The 24,558-nt window shown below is 43.7% G+C and overlaps 1 protein-coding gene across 2 annotated transcripts in view; it reads right to left on the bottom strand.

Moving 5' to 3' along the window:
• Positions 1–964: 964 nt before the first annotated feature.
• The window catches only part of TMEM233 (transmembrane protein 233), a 47,719-nt gene continuing 24,125 nt past the window's right edge, over positions 965–24,558 (bottom strand). Inside the window, exons 2-3 of one of the 2 annotated variants that reach the window (XM_032241296.1) lie at positions 12,918–13,054; positions 965–1,774 (exon numbers count right to left, since the gene is read on the bottom strand). In XM_032241296.1, coding sequence (XP_032097187.1) covers positions 1,768–1,774; positions 12,918–13,054 — 144 coding nt within the window. In that variant the 3' untranslated portion in view covers positions 965–1,767. Of the gene's footprint in view, positions 1,775–5,606; positions 6,664–12,917; positions 13,055–24,558 lie in introns of those variants that run through there. The other variant, XM_032241288.1, reaches the window with a different exon arrangement.

Raw genomic sequence — 24,558 nt, 5'->3', positions numbered from 1 at the left:
TCTTGCTCTGTCACCCAGGCTGGAGTGCAGCAGTGCAGTCTTGGCTCACAGCAACCTCTGCTTTCCAGATTGAAGTGATTCTCATGTCTCAGCCTCCCGCGTAGCTGGGATTACAGGCAGGTACCTCCATGCCTGGCTAATTTTTGTATTTTTAGTTGAGATGGAGTTTCACCACATTGGCCAGGATGGTCTCGGACTCCTGATCTCAAGTGATCCACCCACCTTGGCCTCCCAAAGTGCTGGGATTACAGGCGTAAGCGACCATGCCTGGCCAGAATAATCTGCCTTTCTTTATCACCATGTTTCTAACATTAATTCTTTGAAGTGACTTTTGCCACACATACCTATCTGGTGTGTTAATTACTTGATATTTTCTTGAGTTCCCCTATTTTTCTTAATTTATTTGAACAGATACAATATATCACATCCCCCACTGTGGGAGGCTATAGATGGAAGATAACAAACAAAATAAATACCATGACACAAACCAATAGCATTAAATTCTATCTAGACAGAAGACTCTAAACCTGAGGCCTGCTCTTTCTTTGTTAAAAAGGGAAAAGAGCCATGTGTCAGTCAAGGTGTTGAGGACCGGCTAGCACTAAACAGAGACTTTCTCCTTGCTATAATCAGGATGAAAAAAGAATAGGAAAGGGGAAACATTCTTTGGGATTTGGTATTACTTAAAGTTGTTCCTAGCAACTACTGAAAAGTGATCTTGTGTACCACCAGCGGCACACCCCTCATGCTCTGTGAGACACGGGGTTACTGTGTTCTGGCAGGCAGAATAATGGCATCATTAAACCAGTGCATTCACTTCTAAAGGGTTTACATTTGACAGAAAAGAAATACAATGGGTGGCATTTCCAAGTGGCATCCAGGAAAATGAAAGCCCTCTTGCCTGAGACTTGCTAGAGAAAGAGAGGAGAGAGAGATTGAAAAAAAAAAAAAAAAAAGCACATTGTATAAATACATCCAGTGTATTCCCAACACTGGGATGAAGAAGGTGCTCATGTGCCTAGAATTGGCCACTAAGTCCATTCTCAGAGTCTGTTTGAGTGAAGAGTGAGGTTGTGGCCAAGTCGACCAACATGGATGCAAGCAAGAGAGGGGGCCTATTTGGAAACATAAGGATCAAGACAAAAGGCCAGAAAAGCCCCTTCTTTGAGTCTTTGGTAACCAGAGGGGTGAATTCCGGGCATGGGAGTGCTGACTCCCAGAGGAGGAGTTACTGAAGGTTGAAGTGAGGCTACAACACGTCAGAACAAAAGGAAACGCAAATCCACAACTTGAACTCTACTAGACAATTTTAAACATGCTGCAAATGTTTGTGCTTGAAATTGTAAAAACCAGCACTTGCGGCTCTTCCAGAAACTTCCCTCTCCCCCTATACGGAGACCCCGTGGATCACCCCAGTGAAAAGTTACGCGATTTTCTGAGGCTTGCCTCTGGAGGACAGGAGTAGACACCACGGGACTCGCTAAACTGAGACAGTGAGATTTCATTTTTCTTTTTTCTGTTTTCTTTTCATTTTTACAAATCAATGACTTTGGCTGATCCGGCTGTGCAGCTTGGATTTCCTAAAAATTTGGACTTCTTTTTTTTTTTTTTTCTTGTTCATTTGCCAGGGACCTGCCTCTGGAGAGCCCTGGAGGAAAAGATCTCACAGTCTGAAGTCAAGGATCCATTCCTCAGAAACTCCTTTGGGGTGTGTGTGCATGAGGTGCATCCTCCACGCTCACAGCCCGCTGACCAACCGCTGGTTCCTCAGGCACTGTATAGGACAGAGAGAGAAAGTCAGAGAGAGAGAGACCATGGGCTGAGCTTCCGTGGTCGGCTTTCCCAGCTTGATGGCTTCCTTATTTGATGGCGATTACTCTGGTTAAACAAGTGCTGAAATGTACAAGCTCTCCTGCACACTTCTGACTCTAAGCAAGGGCTTCCTTTTGAAAAACATATTCTATTTGGAAAACGTATTTTATCTTACACGTGATAAATGCCAACAAACAAACAAACAAAGAAAATGAATACGGCAAAATGCCTCTTGAGCATATCTGAACCTCACTCTCCCCCCTGAGGGGTTAGTATGGTAGCACTCTTAGCAGTTTGGTGTGCATTCTCCAGGTGTTTTTCTCTGCATGGAAACTGATCAGTAAGCATTTAGAAATTATATACTCATCATGTGTATGTGTTTACATAATGGGATCATGCTACAATTTCTTTTTTTGTTTTACTCATTTATTTATTCAGTGCATATTTACACGCCAGGCACTGCTCTAGATGTTGATGACAGTAATAGTACCCAACAGCTACCTAGAGAGTACGGAGTGCCGGGCACTGTACTTTGTGCAAGTTAACCCTCACAGCTCTATGAGGTAGGCACTGTTGTTATTTCCATTTTATGTATGAGAAAACAGAGGCACAGACTGCTTAAAAGATATACCCCAGGGCACACAGCTGCTTAGAGGAAGCACCTGGAATGAAACTCCCGCAGTCTAGCTTGTAAGTAGGCACCCTTAAGGGCCATGCTTTATTATTATGGGCAACAATAGAAATGAAAATGTTCCTGGAGTTCTCATGCCAGTAGGGGGAAACAGAACATAGATATATAATCTGTCAGGGAGTGGTAAGGAAGAAAAGTGAAATTGGCGAAAGGGAGAGTCTCTTTGTTAAGGTAACATGAACAAGCACCAGAAGGAGAGATGGGAACCAGCTATGTGGCTTTTAGGAGGAAGAGAGTTCCAGGCAGAGGGAACAGCAAGTGCAAAGGCCCTGAGGCAGGAATATGTGTGTGTTCCTCAGAGAGAAGACTCTGATGTGGCTGAATTGGAGGGAGTTAAAGGGAGAGAGAGGGAGTAAGAACTGGGAGATGAGAATGGGGAGGTGGCAGCCAGATTATGCCGGGATTGTAAAGTCATAGTAAGAAGGATGTCGGCTGGGCATTGTGACTCAAGCCTGTAATCCCAGCATTTTGGGAGGTTGAGGCAGGCAGATCACCTGAGGTCAGGAGTTTGAGACCAGCCTGGCCAACATGGCAAAACCCTGCCTCTACTAAAAATACAAAAATAAGCCAGGCATGGTGGCACTTGCCTGTAATCCCAGCTACTAGGGGGGCTAAGGCAGGAGGATCGCTTGAACCTGGGTGGTGGAGGTTGCAGTGAGCCAAGATCGTGCCACTACACTCCAGCTTGGGCAGCAGGCAGCAGAGCAAGACTCTGTGTCAAAAAAAAAAAAAAAAAAAAAAGGATGTCTGCACATTTATATTTTTTAAAAAACTGGAGATAGGATCTCTCACTATATCGCCCAGGCTGGTCTTGAACTCCTGGGCTCAAGTGATTCTCCCGCCTTGGCCTCCCAAAGTGCTGGGATTATAGGAGTGAACCAGGGTACCTGGCCCTGTCTCCATGTTTAAACTGCAGTGTGGTATACCATCATATGAATACATGACTACTAATTTAACCTGCCTATTGATGGACATTTAGGTTGTTCCAAGGTTTCCCCTATCGCAGACAAAGCTGCAATGAACATCATTGCACATCCGTGGTTCACAACTCTGGCTGCACATTAGCATTACCCAGAGAGCCCTACAATTCACCAATGCCTGGCCCTATCACTGGAGATTCTAATTTAATTGGTCCAGGGTGGGCCCTGGGCATTGTTTCTTAAATTTTTTTATTTTAATTTTTTGAGATAGAATCTTGTGCTGTCACTCAGGCTGGAGTGCAGTGGCACAGGTATAGTGGACTGAAGCTTTGACCTCTTGGGCTCAAGCCAGCCTCACACCTGAGCCTCCCAAGTAGCTGGGACTACAGGTGCATGCCACCAAGCCCAGATAATTAAACAGTTTTTTTTCACTAGAGATAAGATCTTGTTATGTTGCCCAGGCTGGCCTCCAACTCCTGAGGTCTAGTGATCATCCAGTCTCTGCCTCCCAAAGTGCTGGGATTACAAACATGAACCACAGTGCCCAGTGGCATTGGCATATTTTTAAAGCGCCCCCTCTCAGGTAATTCTAACATGTAGCTAGGTTGAAGCATTACTGTGTTACGTGCATTTTTGTGCATCTGTCTCTAAGGTGGATACTGAGAAGTAGAATTGCTGGATTGGTGGCCACAGCATTTTAAAGTTTATTGGATACATCCAAATTGACTTTCCAAAAGACTGTCCCGACTTTCTCTTTCACCACCGGTATAGTGTCCAATTTTTCACATTCCTGCCAACCTTGATATTACCCATCTTTTTGATTGTTGCAATCTGGCAGCTTTAATTTGTGCTTTCTTGATTACCAATGAGGTTGAGCATTTTTTTAATGTTCATTCTGATTTCTTCATCAGTGTGCGGCTACCTTATATCCTTTTCAAAGCAAAAATCCTTCCACTGTTGCTGGCAACCTAGATCAGATTTGTCTGCATCTCAATTTACCTGAACCAACAGAGAAAGACCCTTCTAAACTTCTGGAAATAGGTAATGATTCCCATTATTCATTATAGAATCACAAAAATTCTCTGAGCAAAACAATTCCCGGAAAGCCTTTCCCCAGCCAACAATACAGAAAAGAAGAGGGATTTGCTTTTACACTTCTACAAAACAGGTCAAGTTCTTGCTTCATGTCCACCTTGATATGTATGCCTCCTTCCAATTCTGATGCAATTGAGGAAGATTTTGAGCCCAGGAAAGGATTCATTTCAATTTGCTTATGGGAGAGAAGCTTTCCCAGTGCAGAATGGGTCAGTGTCTTCTAACTCTGTGCCTGCTAATGAGACACAGTCATGGGACCCTTACTCCTGTTTAAAGGTCAAGTTCTTCCTTAATGAAAACCTTGGAGCACAAAGGCTGTTGTTAAGAATGGCAAATGAGCATTGTTAACACACAGCTGTGTACCTGGATGTTTATACCTCAACAAGACCACTCAGAGGTATACATTCAGGAAAGTTGCATTGTATGTGCATTTAACTTATGGCAGATCAACTATTTATGTTCCTCAAAAAGAAAAAAGAGAAGCTGTTTAAATAGAGCTAGAGCTTCTGGCTACCATTTCTGGCTCAATGGTCATGAGTATGGATGGGGTTATCACGTCTGTTCCTCCTATGTGAGCCCAGATTGTGGTTCCAGTGTTTAAACAGATGCCATGAACCCTAAACCCAGCTACATACTTCAGCTGGCTCTCAACCCAAGGAACAGTCACCTCTTCCAACACTGGAAGCATTCAACTGGCTGTGCTGGGCTCATCAAGATACCATGTGTGAATCTCCAATAGGGTCCTCTCCTATGGATACTTCCAAGATCAAGTTTGATTATACACAAAGCCCACCTTGTGCCCTGACATGAGAACTTCACCCCTGAGTAACATGAAGCTCCACTGGATTACCGGGGTCATCTGAGAATGTCATATTTGTCATACAGGACATTTGCCTCATACCCAAACTTTGTCATGGTCAACTATTTTTGCTGCTAAGGACGTTCCACCAAATTCCACAGAGCATCAGATTAAGTGACCATGAACCTGATCTCAAGGAGAGAGGAAAAGAGCTGGGTGTGGTGGCTCAACCCTGTAATCCCAGGTAACTCAGGAGGCTGAGGTGAGAGGATCACTTGAGGCTGGGAGTTCAAGACCAGCCTGGGCAACATAGTAAGACCCCCATCTCAAAAACCAAAACCAAAACCAAAAGGGAGGGTGGAAGGGCAAATTTGGGAGGTAAATAAACTTTCCAGGGAAGCAGCAGTAACTGAAGCTTCTACCACATATCTTAGGTGTAATATTGTGATGTAATAAGAAATAAATATTTGGTTTCTGCCTCTGGTTCCTGAGACAGAGCTCCTGACACCCCTGTAGATTGGGTGCTAGGAGAATCTTTTGTTTTGATGTTTTGTCTTTGACTCTAGTTTCTGACACAGAGCTCCCAAATCCCTTGGAATTTCCTGGGTGATAGGACTATATTTGTTCTAATGAGGTAACTCTTGGTGGGCTCCTGGATGGCCTCAGGTTGGGGGTGGATTGCCAGGGGAACCAACCATTTGGTCAGAAGGTTGGAACTTCCAGTCCTACCCCCTGGACTCTAGGGAGGAGAAATGCCCTGAAGGTTGAGTTGATCACCAATAGTCAATGATGTAATCGATCATGCCTATGTAATGAAGCCCCCTTGCAAAACCCTAAAGGACAGGGTTGGGAGAGCTTCCGGATTGCTGAATGTGTGGTGGTACTTAGAAGGTGGCACACTTGGCCAGGACATGGAAACTCCACGCCCCTTCCTACATACCTTGCCCTAAGCATTTCTTCCATCTGACTGTTCATCTGTATCCTTGGTAGCATCCTTTGTAATATTCATAGTACTAAATGGATAAACATAAGTAAGTGTTGCCTTGAGTTCTGTGAGCCACTCCGGCACATTAATAGTACCTGAGAAGGGAGTTGTGAAAACCCCCAAATTACAGCCAGCCAGTCAGAAGCACAGGTCATAACCTGGGGCTTTCAATTAGCATCTAAAATGGGAGGCAGTCTTGGGGGACCAAACCATTATTAACCTGTGGGATCTGACCCTAGCTTCCAGTAGATGGTGTGGTAATTGAGCTAAATTATAGGATACCCGGTTGGTAGTCACTGGACAATTGCTTGGCGTGTGGGGGAAACAAAACACATCTGGCCACAGCAGCGTGTTGTGTTGACTGTGTAAGAGAAGAAAAACCGTTTATCTTTTATCTTAGGGATGTAAAAAAGTATTGTTTGTTGGCACATATCCACACAGGCAAGAACGTTCTTCATTAAATGCAAGATCCTAGCATTGTAGTTCTGCAACTTTAGTAGAATATTTAGAATTATTTTGGGGGGAAGGTGGCTTGTGATATTTCTAGGCTATTCAGGAAATGAGGCCCAGGAACCTGTATTTTTATAAACATCCCAGATGAATCTGTCATAGGTGGCTCTGAGGTTTGTGTTTTGAGAAACATCCCTAGAATAACCTAACCTTGCTTGAGTCCTCAAGGTATCAGCAGGAAGCACGAGCCTGCAAATATGTTGGTTTTGACTAGGGATTTGAATTACTCGGATTGATAAATGGACAGTTACTATTTTCAGACATTTCACCTGTGTGATTTATTTCTTCACTTCCTCTAGCAACTTGAGGGCGGAGAGTTTTCTGACTTTGAAAGACTGCAGGTTCATGATTCTGTTTGGATGAGAACAATTCCCTGCTGTCAATGTAGCATTCTATCCAAAACAGTTTAATATTTCAGTTGAATGCTTCCCAGATCTTAGGAATTTGATGTCATGAAACCCTGTGTTTCATTGTCCCAGCCACCATGTGGCTTATGTAGATATCCTGTAAAATAGGATTAATTTGGGTAAAGACTATCATGATCTGAGATTATGCTGAGGAAGAAAACTACCTGGGATTTCAACCATTTGAGCTTTCAATCTGTTAACATATTGGTTACAGCATTATTGATAAGGATAAAGAATGATTTTTTTAAAGGCAGGGAATCTACAATTTTTTAAAAGGCAGGAGTTTACTTCAGACAGTTTTTTTTTTTTTTTTGAGACAGGGTCTCACTCTTGCTCAGACTGGAGTGCAGTGGTGTGATCATGGCTCACTGCAGCCTCAATCTCCTGGGTTAAAAAGATCCTCCTGCCTCAGCCTCCCAAATAGCTAGGACTGCAGGTGTGTACCACCACACCCAGCTAATTTAAAAGAAATATTTTTTGGAGTGACAGGGTCTTGCTATGTTGCCCAGGTTGGTCTCAAACCTCTGGCCTCAAGAGATCCCCTCGCCTCATACCAAGGTATTGAATTACAGGTGTGAGCTGCCACACCCAACCCCAGACAGCGTTTTGGAACGAATTAACTCAGAAAACTCACATATTCATGGATTTTTGGCTCAACTTCAGGCTTCGAGTTCTCTAATGTCAGATTTTCCCATCTCCTCTGTAGAAGTAGATTGTTACTAAAGAGCCTCCCTGTGGGTACACCTGCTAGGTGGCACTTCATTCCCCTTCTTAGCATTGGGTTAGACATAGCAGATTAGGATGACGAGTTTGCTGTAAATGAAAACTGTCCACAAATGGCCACCATTTGCATGTCCTTCCTTGTGGACTTTGGTGGCAGGATATTTGCCAAAGTTTAGCAAAGACTGTTCTGCCCGAATCCTCAGGTTGGGAGTAGGGGCAGCTGGAAACTGCAGATGTTCCTGGATCCCACTTCTGATTTAGCACGTTGGAATCTTTTGAAGTGAGGCTCGGATGCTAACTTTTTTTTTTTTTTTTTTTTTTTTTTTGAGACAGTCTCGCTCTATCACCAGGCTGGAGTGCAGTGGCACAGTCTTGGCTCACTGCAACCTCCGCCTCTCAGGTTCAAGCAATTCTTCTGCCTCAGCCTACCTAGTAGCTGGGACTACAGGCATATGCCATCATGCCCAGCTAATTTTTATATTTTTAGTAGAGATGGGATTTCACCATGTTGCCCAGTATGGTCTCGATCTCTTGACCTTGTGATCCACCCACCTCAGCCTCCCAAAGTGCTGGTATTACAGGTGTCAGCCACCCTGCCCGGCTGATGCTAACATTTTTTAAACCTCTCCAGGTAACACTTATGTAGCTTGGGCACCTCTGCCTTAGAATTTTGAATTTCTGCCTTAGAAGTTTCACATTGCCATTTAGTTCCTCCCATAAATGCAGGCCTGGAAATTTTATATCAAGGGATTACTGAGAAATTGGCCATGTTATTTGGAAGGCAGAATTTATTTCATTCTCTAATGGCTAGTTCCTTCCTCCCCGCTTCCTTCTTTCTTCCCTGTCTGTCTCTGTCTGCCTGTCTGTCTCTCTGTCTCTCTCTCTCTCTTTTGGTCATACACACACATGATAAAGCTTTTACATTTGAGTTTCTCCATGGAATTATCTTTTAAAATTTATCTATTTACTATTCGAGATAGGGTCTCAATCTGTCACATAGACTAGGGTGCGATGGTGTGATCATAGCTCACTGCAGCCTTGAATTTCTGGGCTCAAGTGATCCTTCCGTCTCGGCCTTCCAAATAGCTGGGAATACAGGTGTGTGGCAGCACATCCAGCTAATTAAAAAACATTTTTTTTAGACATGGGGTCTTGCTATGTTGCCCAGGCTGCTCAAGGAACTCCTGGCCTCAAGAGATCCTTCCATTTCTGCCTCCCAAAGTGCTAGGATTATAGGTGTGAGCCACGGTGCCTGGCCTGTTTTCTTCAATAGCAGAGGGAAAGGCATCTAGAAGGAATTTGACCTTACAGATGGGGAAATAATTCAATTCTCATTTTATAGTTAGGGAAATTGAGGAACAGAGAGTTGAATAACTTGCCCAGATGGCCTGTGTGGTAGAAGTAGGATTTGAATCCTGGTAAAGCTAGTATTAAATCAGAAGCTCTAACCATGGTGGACACTGCCTTTTAGGAAGAAGGAACAGAGAGGCTACTCCTTCTCATACCTTTTGTTCCTAAGAAAGCTTAAATCACAAGCAGAGAGATCAACACTCCATCCCCAGATAGAAACACATCTATGAAGGCTGAAGAAAGTCTACATATGAACACTCTAGATCCCTTGCCACACTTCCTGGATGGAGTGCATGAGCAAACTGATCTTTGAAAGCAAACTGTCCTCTACAGACTGCAAAGTAGATAGTGCCTAGCCTGCAAATGTTTGTTTCATGTCCTCACCATGTGTTTTAGTAATGTGAATTGGTTGTCAACATCTAAAGATTAGGAGATTTTACATAAAAACCCAGCTTTCCAACACCTCTTGAAAAGTGAACCCCATAAGGCCTGCATGCTAAGTGGTCACCATTGGAGCAGAATGATGGCCGCTTCCTTTAAACTGTGCTTTTGAAATTAACATGGTCTCCACCACTTTGTATAGTCCTCTAATCAGCCTACTTCATGTATGTCCTCTGCCTGACCCCTGTACTCCTCTGATTTTGTGAACCTTGGCCCTGACTCATCACACATTTCTGTAGATTGAAACCTCACCATACCATTCCCCCGTAAATAAGTCCTGGAGTTAGCCACAAAGCAAGTGCCACTTACTGGCCTTTGTTACCAGGTGTACTAGATGGGACACATTGATTTAGAGGCAGTGCAGAGTTTGGCTAGGAACATAGCCTGAAGAACCACACTATTCTGATTTGTTTGTTTGTTTATTTTGTTTTGTTTTTTTGAGACAGAGTCTTGCTCTGTAGCCCAGGCTGGAGTGCAGTGATGCAATCTCGGCTCACTGCAACCTCCGCCTCCCGGGTCCCGGTTCAAGTGATTCTCCTGCCTCAGCCTCCTGAGTAGTTGGGATTACAGGTGCATGCCACTACGCCCAGCTAATTTTTATGTATTTAGTAGAGGTGGGGTTTCACCATGTTCGTCAGACTGCTCTTGAACTTCTCACCTCGTGATCTCCCCGCCTTGGCCTCCCAAAGTGCTGGGATTACAGGCACGAGCCACTGTGACTGGCCACTATCCTGGTTTTAAAACCTACCTTTTATACTAACTAGCTATGAGACTTTGGGCAAGTCACTAAACCCCTCTGAGCCCCGGTTTCCTCATCTGCAAAATAGGGATAATAATACCTATCTACCTCTTTGGGTTGTTGTGATGACTCAATGAAGATTAATTCACGTAAGAGCTTAGAACAGCACCTGACCTATGTCAAGGTCTATGTTAGTGTCAGCGGCTATTATTACAACCTACTTAGCCCAAACACTAATCTAGGCAGTATGCATTTTCACAGGTTCCCAGGAGTCAAGCCAAGGCTTGGCCTCATTCCCTTGGAACACTGTCTTTTGAGTTTGGCTCATACAAAGACTTGAATTCTATTTAATAGCATCTTGAATTATGAGGTCCTTTCCCAGTAACATTGATAATAATAGTAATAATGGGATTAATACATCATTTGCATTTTTGTGCACCCACTAAAAAGAACAGAGACACCAGCCTACACATCCTGTGGGTCATCCAATTAACCTTTACAATAGCTTTATGACCTGGGTACTACTATTATTCCCGTTTTACAGGTGAGGAAACTGAGGTTTGGGAATGTCAAACAATTGGCTGAAGGTCTCACAGTGAATAAGTGGTGGCAGGCACCTGGGTCCAGGCAGTTTGATGCCAGAACTGCACTATTAGCTCCACACTCTGTGGGCCGCCTGCTCACAAGTTCACAAGCACCTTACACTTTCTCTTAAGAATATAGTCAAGTGCATTCACATGTATTCTTCAACCATCTTTCTCTTTACAGGTCAACATCAAATTTGTCATCCTGCAGGCAAGAAACCTTGAGTTTTCTTTCATGTTTGAGTGTCGTTTTCTCTTTTCTTTGGCCAAAGCCATTGAACTTTCTTTTGTGACACTAGCTGTTTGGACATCTTCCCCTCTACTCAGCTGACACTGATTGTTCCTGGGTCTGTCTTGTCTGATAGGAAGTTGATCTACCATGACATCTGCCACTGTCTTGGTTGCCAAGGTTGGGTTGGCTGATCTGGAATGTCAAAAGAGGTCTCCTTCTTCCCTCACCCATCTGGGTGAGCCTCCTTTGTCAACCAAACGAAAGAGGTTGACCTTCTCAGCTCAATGTGTGTAGGACTTTGGTCAAGGGTATAGGAGTAGCCATGCCGCTCTGGCAGAAAAGTGAAAAAATTTCTCAGCATTCTTATCTGTCTTACCAGGAATTACACGGCAAGACCCCGGGCTTGTCATTTCCAGGTCTGGGTTGTCTATCACATGACTTTGCCCACTGTCAAACCTCTGATGGAAAGTGTTATTGATTTGAGCAGATGGAGCCCATCTGAGCTGGTTAGAGAAATCACAATAAATTTGTCCCAGTCCAGAGGAATAATACATCAACAGCATCCATCTCTCTATGAGATGAGAGCTCATGGTCAATAACAAAAATATGTGGTGACTCTTCTGCTGTTAAACTAAGAACAGTTATGCTAGCCTGATGCAAAAGCAAGTAGGATTTTATGTAGCAGATGACATGCTAGGGCACAGCAAGTAGCAATCCTAAATACCCCATTCACGCTCCTGCACTTCCCACCCTCTTACAGTTAGGTGGAATTATGTGACTGATTTCAGTCAATGTGAGCCTAAGCGACATTTGTCGCTAGGCAGTAAAAAGCCCATGTGAAATTCTCCAGTCTTCCTCTCCCCCGCTTTTGCCTGGGGACACCTCATGTTCTAGATTTGAAGTTGGCAAACTACAGCCCACAGACAGATGCCTGTTTTTGTAAATAAAGTTTTATTGGAACACAGCCACGCCTGTTCATTTCTATATTGTCTATGGCTGCTTTTGTGCTAAAATGGCAGAGCTAAGTAGCTGTGCCAGAGACCATGATCGAGACCATATGGCCTACAAGGCTTAAAAGATTTGCTATCTGGCCCTTTACAGACAAAGTTTGTTGACTTCCGTTCTTGATAGAGCAGCTGCAAGATAGTGGAGCTTTGTATAGCGTGGGACCCTGAGTGACTGTGTGGAGGAGAGACCTTCCACTGACCTACATGATCCATGTAATGAATCCATATTGTTGATTAAAGAAGGATCAAAACCTTCTTTCTTGATAAATGACTCAGTCTGAGGTATTTCTTTATAGCAATGCAGAATGGACTAACACACTACTTTTGTGCTACAAAGACAGAGTTGAGTAGTTGGGACTTTGTCCCTATGTCCAGAGAACGTAAGGCCAAAAATATTTACTATTCAGTCATTTTCCAAGGAAGTTCACGCGCTCCTGCACTAGGAGATCCACACTGTTGATGTGTCCCTCTGGACTGGAACAAATTTATTCTGAGAACAAAACATGAAAACCCTTTGATTTGGGGTTGTGACTGAAGCATTAACTAATCTACTCTAATAGATCTCAATAGGCATTTGAGAAAGGACATTTGACATGGGGAGGGATTCAGAAAGCCTACTTACTTCCTTGTGAAGTGAACTGCACAAGAAATGCCGATGATGAGAAGGCCAATGATGATGGAGGCGATGGCCACCCACTTAGCATTCCGCCCAAGCCGCCTGGCTCCTTCGTAGTCTCCGTCGTTGTAGCTGTTCAGAGACTGGGGGACACAAGGGAAGAGCTGGTGATGACAGACAACCCACAGGGAAAAGGATGGAGGACCTCAGCTGTCCTGGTGAAAAGGCTCTGGTGACTTTGCTCGTCTCACTGACAGGCTACTAAGCAAACAACACAGTCATCCCCTCCTCCAGGGATCCTTCCCTAAACTCTAAGGATGAGTGAACTGCCCCCTCTGTATTTCCTAATGACTCTTGTCTTAGCATTTACATAATAAGATTTTGTCTCTCCCACCAGCATGTAAGTGCAATATGGGCAGGGGTCATCGTCTGTCTTTTTTCTTTTTTCTTTTTTTGGAGACAGAGTCTCACTCTGTCGCCCAGGCCGAAGTGTTGTGGCACAATCTTGTCTCATTGCAACTACCGCCTCCCAGGTTCAAGCAATTCTCCTGCCTCAGCCTCCCAAGTAGCTGGGATTATAGGCTCCTGCCACCACGTCTGGCTAATTTTTGTATTTTTAGTGGAGATGGAGTTTCAGCACATTGGCCAGGCTGGTCTCAAACTCCTGACCTCCAGTGATCCACCCACCTCAGCCTCCCAAAGTGCTGGGATTATAGGCATGAGCCACTGTGCCCAGTCGTCTGTCTTGTTCAGCACAATACCAGTGCCCAGCGCAGTACTTGCCATGTAGAAGATGCTGCATAAGTATTTGTAGCATAAAAGGACAAATAAGTATGTCTGTTTGGTTCACTAGAACAGGGGCTTGCAAATGGTGGCCCATGGGCCAAATCCAGCCTGCTGCCTGGTTTTGTAAGTAGAGCTTACTTGGAACATAGTCATACTCATTTATTTACTATTGTCTGTGGCTATTTGATATAATTTTGTTGTAGGGCAGGTGAGCCCAACATTGGGGCCTAGCCTGGGAAGTTTTTTGGTTTCACTCAGGAAAGAATTTAAGAATGAGCTGGTGGTAGAAGAAAGCAGCTTTAGGCCAGGAGCAGTGGGTCATACCTGTAATCCCAGCCCTTTGGGAGGCTGAGGTGGTGGATCACCTGAGGTCAGAAGTTTGAGACCAGCCTGGCCAACATGGTGAAACTTTGTCTCTACTAAAAATAGAGAAAATTGGCTGGGTGTGGTGGCAGGCACCTGTAATCCCAGCTACTCGGGAGGCTGAGCCAGGAGAATCACTTGAACCTGGGAGGCCGAGGTTGTAGTGACATTGCACTTCAGAGCCTGGACAACAAGAGTGAAACTCCGTCTCAAAAAAAAGAAAGCAGCTTTATTGAGGTGGTGGCGTTAGAGTCCTGGCTGGGTTATAGCTCCATGACTGCTCCTGCAGAGCAGGGCTACCCTATAGGCAGCGTGTTGAGAGCAGCAGCTCAAGGCAGTGCTGCAGTCAGATTTATACTCACTTTTAACTATATGTAAATTAAGGGGCAGGTTGTTCAGAAATTTTTTGAAAAGGAGTGGCAGCTTCCGGGTTGTGGCCCTGGAAAGGGGTGGCAACTTCCGGGTCATTGCCCTGGAAAGGGGTGGTAACTTCAGGGTGTTGCCATCGCAATGGTAAACTCTCACGGCACCGGTGAGCATGTCTTATAGAGAGGAGCTTTGAGTGCCTCTTTGCTGTTTCAGCCAGTCTTCAGTCTGGTCTGGAGTCAAGTCCCGCCTCCTACCTCAGTTTGGATGTTTGTCCCCTCCAAATCTCATGGGGAAATGTGATCTCCAATGTTGGAGGTGGGGCCTGGTGGGAGAAGTTGGGGTCGGGAGGGGGCAGACCCTCATTCATGGCCTGTGACCCTCCTTGCAGTAATGAGTGAGTTCTCACTCTGTTAGTTCACGTGAGAGCTGGTTGTTTAACAGAGCCTGGCATCTTTCTCTTGCCATCTCTCTCTTGCCACATGACACAATTTCTTCCCCCTTGCTTTCCACGATGAGTAAAGGCTTCCTGAGTCCTCATGGGAAGAAGACGCTGTACAGCCTGCAGAACCGTGAGCCAAACAAACCCCCTTTCTTTATAAATCATTCAGCCTGAGGTATTTCTTTACAGCAGTGCAAAATGGACTGACACACTACTTTTGTGCTACAAAGACAGAGTTGAGCAGTTGGGACTTTGTCTCTCTGTCCAGAGAATGTAGGGCCTGCAGGGACAAAAATGTTTAGTATTTGGTCATTTCCCGAAGAAGTTCACCCACTCCTGCACTAGAAGATCAATCCATGAGGTCGGGGACTTTGGCTGAATTATTCATCTCCATGCCCAAGCCAAGGCTGTCATTCCCAGCTGTTAGAATGTTGAAATACTTTGTACCCGCTGATAAACAGCAGCTACTCTGAAGCTTGGCCCCCTTCCCCAATATCCCAGCCATCCTGCTTGCTCCTCTGCATTTCCCCAGGTTTCCCCATGATCCAGCAACATAAGGGTTATTACTGGGCTCAGCAGTCATAGCCCTGATTCTGTGATTCTCTGATTCTGTGCTCATGCCAAACTTGTTAAATATTTAAATATCATCCTTGTTGCTAGTACTCAGAGTGGTGTCTGGCACATTGAGCTCAAGAAATATGTTATTGACTCAATCAGTGAATGAGTATGTCTGTTTCCCCACAGAATGTGAATTTTTTGAGGGCATCTTTGAGTTCTGTAGGACCTAGCACAGTGCCAGGCAAAGAAGAGGTATTCAGAGACTGCTTGCTCCTGAGATGAAGGTCAGATACTGTTCTCCCTTTAATAATAAGCCCTCTTGACCAATTGACATCATGTGCCTTCTGATAAAATGCCCTGGCAAGGACATTTTACCCATGTAAAACTCTTTTCTGAGACAGAGTCTTGCTCTGTCACCCAGGCTGGAGTGCTGTGGCGTGATCTCAGCTCACTGTAATCTCTGCCTCCTGGGTTCAAGCCATTCTCCTGCCTCAGCCTCCCGAGTAGCTGGGACTAAAGGTATGTGCCACCACGCCCAGCTAATTTTTGTATTTTTAACAGAGATGGAGTTTCACCATGTTGGCCAGGCTGGTCTCGAACTTCTGGCCTCAAGCAATCCATTTGCCTCAGCCTCCCAGAGTGTTGGGATTACAGGCATGAGCCACTGCACCAGCCCTATGTAGTTATCTCAATATATTTCACTTTTTTCTGATTAAAAGGGAATAATAGGGTAAGTTCTATTTGAGTAATTTTCTGCAAGGCAAATGGCTTGGAATTATTTTTAAAAAGTCACTGTCATGAAAGGCATGCACTCCCACCCACCCACCCACATCAGGAGACTCTCCTAGATTAAGGAAAACTAGATAAACCTAACAATTATATGCAATGTATGATCCTTGATCATGTCTGGGATTAACAAATAAGTTGCAATGACAGATATCATTGGGACAATTGTGGAAATTCAAAGGTAGAGTAAATGTCAGATAATAATGTCAAATTTCTTGAGTGTGATACTTGTGTTTTGGTTACATAAGATTTGTTTTTTCTATCAGAAGATACAGGCTGCATTATCTAGAACTGACATTATTGCAACCTACACCCAAATTTTCAGCAAAATAAAAATAAAAATGGCAAAAAATGTTAACTAGTGATGCATCGTGGTGATTATATAGGTCATTGTGGTATCTGCTTGCTTATGTTTGAGGTCTGCAATTTTTCAAAATAAAAAGAGCACACAGTTTTGAAAAATAAACTCTCTTTATCATCCCACAGCTAATAGTCACCCAATAGTCATGCTCTAGCCCAAAGAAGACTGGAAATACGCATTTAAAAGTTATGCATGCGAACACCTGTAGTCTAAGATACTCAGGAGGCTGAGGTGGCAGGATCACCTGAGCCCATGAGTTTGAGGCTGCAGAGAGCTACAATCATGCTACTGCCCTTCAGCCTGGGCGACAGAGTGAGACCCTGTATTAAAAAACAAAAACAGTTATATACTGGACTCCAGCAGTGCTGTGAATTATAGATTTCACTGAGAACCTCTTCCTTGATTCTGAAATCACAGCACTTCAGTAATAATTGCTCCTCTTCCTGGACTATTAAGAGGGATTAGACGTATGCAGACAATCACAAGCCAGAGAAATACCCAGTATACCACAGAGCTTTCTGCTTCCAGAACCTTCCATTAATTCTTGGATTGGGGCCACCTTAGTCAGCAACAGACTGGAAGACTCAGCAATGTAGAGGAACTGCTTTCAGGCCTCTTGTGTGAATGAGAGAGCGAGAACCGAAAACAACCTGAAGGATTTCTAGCAAGGTGAGTTCCCGAATTCCAAGTCATGAATTCTGGGAGCTCGCCATCTTGGGTGTTCATTAGAGCCACCTGGGTCATAAAAAAAAAAAAAAAAAAATACAGAGAACCAGGCCCTACCATGGAGAGATTCTGATTTAACTGGTGTGTGGACCAGGCCGCACGTGTTTTGTGTGTGTGACTTTTTCCTGTGGTAAAATATACCTACAATTTATGCTTTTAAGCATTTTTACATACGTTGTTCAATGTTCATTACGTACATTCACATTGTTATATAACCACGACCACCATCTATCTCTGGAATTTTCATCTTCCCCAATGGAAACTCAATACCTGTTAAATACTCACTCCCATTCACCCTCTCCCTAGTCCCGGACAACCACAGTTCTTTCTGACTCTATAAATTTGACTATTTTGGGTATCTCCTACAAGCAAAAGTATGTAGTATTTGTTTTTTTTGGGGATTGGATTCTTTTACTTGGACATAATAATGTCGTCAAAGTTCATCCATGTTATAGCATGTGTCAGAATTTTTTCCCCTTTTAAAGATGAACAATACTCCATTGCAGGGATATATACAATATTCCATTTTAGGGATATATTGCATTTTGTTTACCCCTTCAGCTGTTGATAGACACTTGGTTTGCTCCTGCATTGCTATTATTATTATTATTATTTGAGATGGGGTCTCATTCTGTCACCCAGGTTGGAGTGCAGTGGCACAATCTTGGCTCACTGCAGCCTCGACCTCCTGGACTCAAGTAATCCTTCCACCTCAGCCTCCTGAGTAGCTGGGACTACAGGCACATGCCACCACACCCAGCTATTTTTTTTTTTTTTTTGTATTTTTGGTAGGGATGGGGTTTTGCCATGCTGCCCAGGCTGGTCTCAAACTCCTGAGCTCAAGCAATCCACCCACCTCAGCCTCCCAAAATGCTGAGATTACAGGCATAAGCCACCTTGCCCAGCCTATTATTATTTTTACGCTTCACAGGATTTAAAACATCTAGTCTATGTAACTATTCTTAATGTCTTTCAAGGTCAAGATGCTCACCATCTTTAAATTTATTCCAAGGAAGTATGTAATAGAGCATGGGCTTGAAATTCAGAGATCTGAGTTCAAATTCCATGTCTTATCATCTGTGAGAGCTAAGGCAAGTTATGAACCTTCGTAAGCCTTAGTGCCCTCATCTGTAAATCAGGGGCAATAGTAACAGCGCCCACTTCACATTGGTGGATCCAGTGAATGTGTGTCAAGTGGTTGGCATTGGCTCAGCACGTAGTGTATGCTCAGTAAATGTCAGCTTTTGCTGTGAATTGCCACTTCCTGGCTTGCTCTTATTCTAAATCTGCAATCTTTGGGGTGTAACAGAATCTTCTCTACCCCTTGCTGGATCAGAATCTTTGGGAACCCAACTTTGAGAAGCTGTTTTAGAGGCTTTACAATCAAAATCACTGCGTAGAATATTAGAAGCCTAAATTTTGAGCTCATAATCCAGTTTAGAATGATATGTATTCCAACCCTCCCAAACTGACCTATTGTGCTGCCTTGGAAAACACAGTTCTGAGATTAGTCATGATGATGCATTCATGTTGCTGTAACCATAGGAAAAATAATGAAGTCCCCTCCCTCCCTCCCTGTCTCTCTCTCTCTTTCTCTCTCTCTCTTTCTTCCTTGATGGAGTCTCGCTTTGTCGCCCAGGCTGGAGTGCAATGGCATGGTCTGGGCCCACTGCAACCTCTGCCTGACTGGTTCAAGCAATTCTGTTTCAGACTCCCAAGTAGCTGGGATTACAGGTGCCCGCCACCACGCCTGGCTAATTTTTGTATTTTTAGTGGAGACAGGGTTTCACCGTGTTGGCCCGGCTGGTCTTGAACTCCTGATCTTGTGATCCACCTGCCTTGGCCTCCCAAAGTGCTGGGATTACAGGCGTGAGCCACTGTGACTGGCTGCCCTTCTCTTTCCTAAATGGCAATGGATGGCTGTTTGGATGAAAAAACAATTTCACGTTCTCAGTAGCAGTAACCAAATAAGTGGGAAGAACAGCAGTCTGTGTCATGTAGAAGGGTACATCTATCAACTGTGCATTGCCCATGGGCTCAGGTGAAATGAGGGTCTCTGGGCCATTTGAGTTGTTTGGTATAAGGCAGAGAGGCTGTGCTTGGTGACCTGGCTGAAGGGGATTTGGGTGCAAGCCACAGGTAAATCCTGCCCCACTTTCATCACCTGCTGCCACTCTGGCATATTGTATGTGACCTTCCTCTCTTTGCAAACCACCATCTTTCCAGGGATGCGTAAGGGAGACCTTGAGTGCATCTAGAAATGGGGCTGCTGTTGGCTTGCAAAACAGATGGAAAACCTCTTTCATTATTAAGTATGGATTCTCCTCTCCCCATGAATCCTTTTCTGAATCCATTGTCTCCCCTGGTACTTGGAAAAAGTGCTGCCCACAGGTAGATTTACTGGGTAAAGTAAGCAGATGGGAGGACGAGAGTGGGAGACTTTCAGCTCTGAGATTTCATTGTGAAGGACTTCAGTGGCTGGGGAATCTTGGGCTTACAGGTAGAGAACAGCGAAGCAGAAAAAATTCTTTCCCTGCCTCCCCAAAGTGTCAGCTGTAATTCTTTCCCTCTTTTAATTGGAATTTTATACTGAGGTTCTCCTGGCAGATGCAACAGACTGAAGCAGTGGAAATGGATTTTAGAGAAAATGCATGGTTTATAAATCTTTCTGTGAAGAGCTTAGAATGTAAACTATTCCATCCGGTGTGGAAGAACTAGCAAGAAATGGGATGGCTTTAGATGCTGAAAATTTATATGATCTTTTTAAAAATTACTAATGCAATTTGTGAACATGTAAAACATCTGAATGCTACAGGAACATATACGGTAAATAGTAAAGCCCTTTCCCTAATCTTATTTCCCAGAGATAACCCTTATTAGCAGTTCGGTGCATCTGCTTCTAGATTTCTCCCATGAATAATATGAAAAGAAAACTGACACTTTCTCCTGCTTCCATTATGACTAAGCACATCGTGTATCACAGGTCAGGAGAGAGAAACAGCAATTTTCACCCTGAGATAAACTGAGAATAAGAGTCAGGCTGTCTAGTCCTGAACCCTCAAATATTAAAACCTTCAGTAGTTCCCATAAATCTTGGCAAAGACAACTTCATCCCTACCTTTTGCAACTATGATGTCTAAACACAGGTTACTTCTTTTGTGGCTATTGTAATATCTTGAGGAAGATACTGTTTTGTTTTCCAGGAACAGATTAATATAAAACAACTTGGTCACCTTGGCAACTTTGCATCTGTTTTCTTTTAAATAATTGTGTTTTGCTCTTCTCTGGCTAGCTGGTCTTTTTGAAGGTGGATTCCCTCACATTTGTTTTCAAGTAAAATCTTTGCTTCTCTGTTTGGACTTATGTCTGTTGACAAAATAACAATGATAACAGATAATATTTATGAGGCATTTAACATGTGCCAGACACCGTGTTAAATGTTTTTCAAGGATTATTGTATTGGTCCTCACAACACTATGAGATAGGTGCCTTGTGGTTTCCATTTTACAGATGGGGAGACTGAGGCACAAAGAAGTCAAAGCAATTTTGCCACAGTCACGTGGCTAGTTTGGTACAGTGATTGTACACACACATAGGCACAGATGCACAGGAGTGTTTTTTTTTTTTTTCTCTTTGTTCTAAGAACATGAATAGGCCAGGTGCAGTGGCTCACACCTGTAATCCCAACACTTTGGAAGGCCAAGGCAGGACGATCGCTTGAGTCCAGGAATTCAAGACCAGCCTAAGCGAGGTAGGGAGACCCTATATCTACAAAAAATTAGCTGGTGTAGTGGCACATGCTTGTAGGTTCAGCTACTTGGGATGCTGAGGTGGGAGGATTGCTTGAGTTCCAGTGTTCAAGGCTGCAGTGAGCTCCAGCATGGGTGACAGAGTAATATCCTGTCTCAAAAAAAAAAAAAAAAATCAGCCAGGTGTGGTGACATGCACAGTAGTCCCAGCTACTCAGGAGGCTGAGGCAAGAGGATCATTGGAGCACAAGAGTTTAAGGCTACAGTGAGCTATGGTTGGGCTACTGCACTCTAGACTGGGTGACAGAGCAAGACCCTTCCTCTTAAAAAATAAAAAATAAATAAAATAAAAATACAAACAGTATCATACTACATTTGTTCTGCAATCTGCTTTTTTTTCCCCACTTAATATGGGGTGGGCAACTTCCCAAGCTAGGGTGTCCAAGTCTGTCTTATTCTCATTTTCTTTCTCCATCCATGATTAAAATAATGAGTTATATTGAGAGACTTCCTGATGTTACATTATCCTTGTATTCTTGGGGAAAGTCTTAATTTGTTATGGTGCAATCTTTTCTTTGTAACTTTTTATTTTCAAACAGCTTCAAACTTACAGAAACATTGTGAGTATGGTTGTCTTATTCTTTTTAAGGGCTTCCTAGTGGTTCATTTAAATGGTCATGTCTCACCAATAACAACTATAGACATTTAGTTATTTAAAGTTTGTTGAGCTTACATAATATGATGGAGAGGACATTCTAATTCATACATTTTTGCCTATGTTTGAGACTCTGCTTTGGGTGAATTTCTAGGAATGGAATTGTTGAGTCAAAGTGTATATGGATTTACATTTGGAGAGTTACAGCCAAATTGCCCTGCAAAAAGTTATTCAAATCTATGCTCCCACTAATTGTATTTAAGTGCTCTTTCCCCCACATCATTGCCAATACTGTATATTATCAATCTATTTTCCCCCATTCTGATGGGTGAAAAAGAATCTCAAGGTAAAATTCCATCAATTAATGGTGAGGTAGAGCCATCTTTTCACCCTTCAGATATTATCTCCTCACAGAGGACTTTTCAGACCAGGTTATCTAAAACTGGCCAGCTCTCCCTGGTGACCCACACGGTGCCTGGAACATAGAAGGAGATCAATAAATGTGTGTTGATTAACAAGTGTATGTATAAATGAATATCTGTTGTTCCTATGTATTTCTTCTTGATGAGTTTTGTACCCGTACCCTTTGTCTAGTTCTCTATTGGTTTGTCTTTTCTTACTGAGCTGTGGGAAACTTTCACATATTATAAAAGCACTGTGCAATAGAAATGTAATGGGAGACACATAGGTGATTTTTAAATTTTCTAGTAACCACATCAAAAAAGTAAAGATAAGTAGGTGAAATTAACTTCAATAATATGCATTTTATTCAATCCAACATGTCCAAAATATTATCATTCAAAGCTGTGGCACTAGCCGTTTTTCAAGTGCTCCAAGTCACATGTGACTAGTGGCAACAGTACTGAATAAGTGAATAATATTCATTGATTTGTTACATATTTTGCCAAATTTTATCCCACTTTCTCCTGGTCTGTCTTTTAAAAATATTATGAAATATTATGATTATAGTATTATTAATATAACTCCTGAGTGAATTGATTTGTACCAATGACAGTGTTTTTTTTTCTTGAAACAGGGTCTCACTCTGTTACCCAGGCTGGAGTGTAGTGGTATGATCTTGGCTCATACAACCTCAACTTCCCCGGCTCAAGTGATCCTCCCATCTCAGCCTCCCAAGTATCTGGGACTACAGGTGAGTGCTACCACTCCCAGGTAATTTTTGTATTTTTTGTAGAGATGGGATTTTGCCATGTTGCCCAGGCTAGTCTTGAACTCCAGAGCTCAAATTATCTGCCTGCCTTGGCCTCCCAAAGTATTGGGGTTACAGATGTGAGCCACCATGTCTAGCCTACTCTTTTTCTGTATGTGCACACGTCTATGGAATTTTGTCCCATTGTATTAGTCCGTTCTCATGCTGCTAACAAAGACATACTCGAGACTGGGCAATTTATAAAGGAAAGAGGTTTAATTGACTCACAGTTCAGCATGGCTGTGGAGGCCTCAGGAAACTTACAATCATGGTGGAAGGGGAAAAAAACATGTCCTTCTTCACATGGCAGCAGGAGAGAGAAGAATGAGTGCTGAGTGAAGGGGGAAGCCTCTTATAAAATCATCAGATCTCATGAGAACTTACTCACTATCACGTGAATAGCATGGGGGAAACTGGCCACATGATTCAATCACCTCCTACCAGGTCCCTCCCATGACATGTGGGAATTATGAGAACTACACTTCAAGAGGAGATTTTGGTGAGGACACTGCCAAACCATATCATTGCACTCCTGGCCCCTCTCAAATCTCATGTGCTCACATTTCAAAACACAATCGTGCCTTTCAACAGTCCTCCAAAGTCTCAACTCATTCCAGCATTAACCCAAAAGTCCAAGTCCCAGGTCTCATCTGAGACAAGACAAGTCCCTTCCACCTATGACCTTGCAAAACCAAAATCAAGTTAGTCACTTCCTAGATACAATAGGGGTACAGGCATTGGGAAAATACATCTGCTCCAAAAGGGATAAATTGGCCAAAACAAAGGGGTCACAGGCCCCATGCAAGTCTGAAATCCAATAGGGCAGTAATTAAACCTTAAAGTTCCAAAATGATCCCCTTTGACTCCATGTCTCACATCCAGGTCACACTGATGCAAGAGGGGGTTTCCTATGGCCTTGGGCAGCTCCACCCCTGTGGATTTGTAGGGTACAGCCACCCTCCCTGACTGATTTCATGGGCTGGCATTGAGTGCCTGCAGCTTTTTCAGCCAGGTGCATGGTGCAAGCTGTTGATGTAGCTACCATTCTGGGTTCTGGAGGATGCTGGCTCTCTTCTCACAGCTCCACTAGGCAGTGCCCCAGTGGGGACTCTGTGTGGGGGCTGCAACCCCATATTTCTCTTCCACACTTCTCTAGCAGAGGTTCTCCATGAGGGCTCTGCCCCTGCAGCAAATTTCTAACTGGACATCTAGGCATTCCCATGCATCCTCTGAAATCTAGGTGGAGGTTCCCAAACCTCAATTATTGTCTTTTGTGCATCCTCAAGACTAACACCACATGGAAGCTGCCAAGACTTGGGACTTGCATCCTCTGAGGCAATGGTCCAAGATATAACTTAGCTCCTTTTAGCCACGGTTGGGGCTGAAACAGCTAGGATGCAGGGCATCATGTCCAGAGGCTGCACACAGAGGGGCCTGGCCCTCAAAACCATTTTTGCCTCCTAGGCCTCCAGCCCTGTGATGGGAGGGGCTGCCTTGAAGGTCTGCAACATGCCCTGGAGACATTTTCCCCACTGTCTTGGTGATTAACATTTGGCTCCTTGTTACTTATGCAAATTTCTGTAGCTGGCTTGAATCTCTCCCCAGAAGTTGGGGTTTTCTTTTCTATCACATCATCAGGCTGCAA

Source organism: Sapajus apella, unplaced genomic scaffold (genome assembly GCF_009761245.1).
Source record: "Sapajus apella isolate SASKATOON/1434 unplaced genomic scaffold, GSC_monkey_1.0 scaffold2, whole genome shotgun sequence".
NCBI lineage: Eukaryota > Metazoa > Chordata > Mammalia > Primates > Cebidae > Sapajus > Sapajus apella.
The sequence above is the reverse complement of the archived record's forward strand: the minus strand, read 5'-3'. Positions and strand labels throughout refer to the sequence as shown.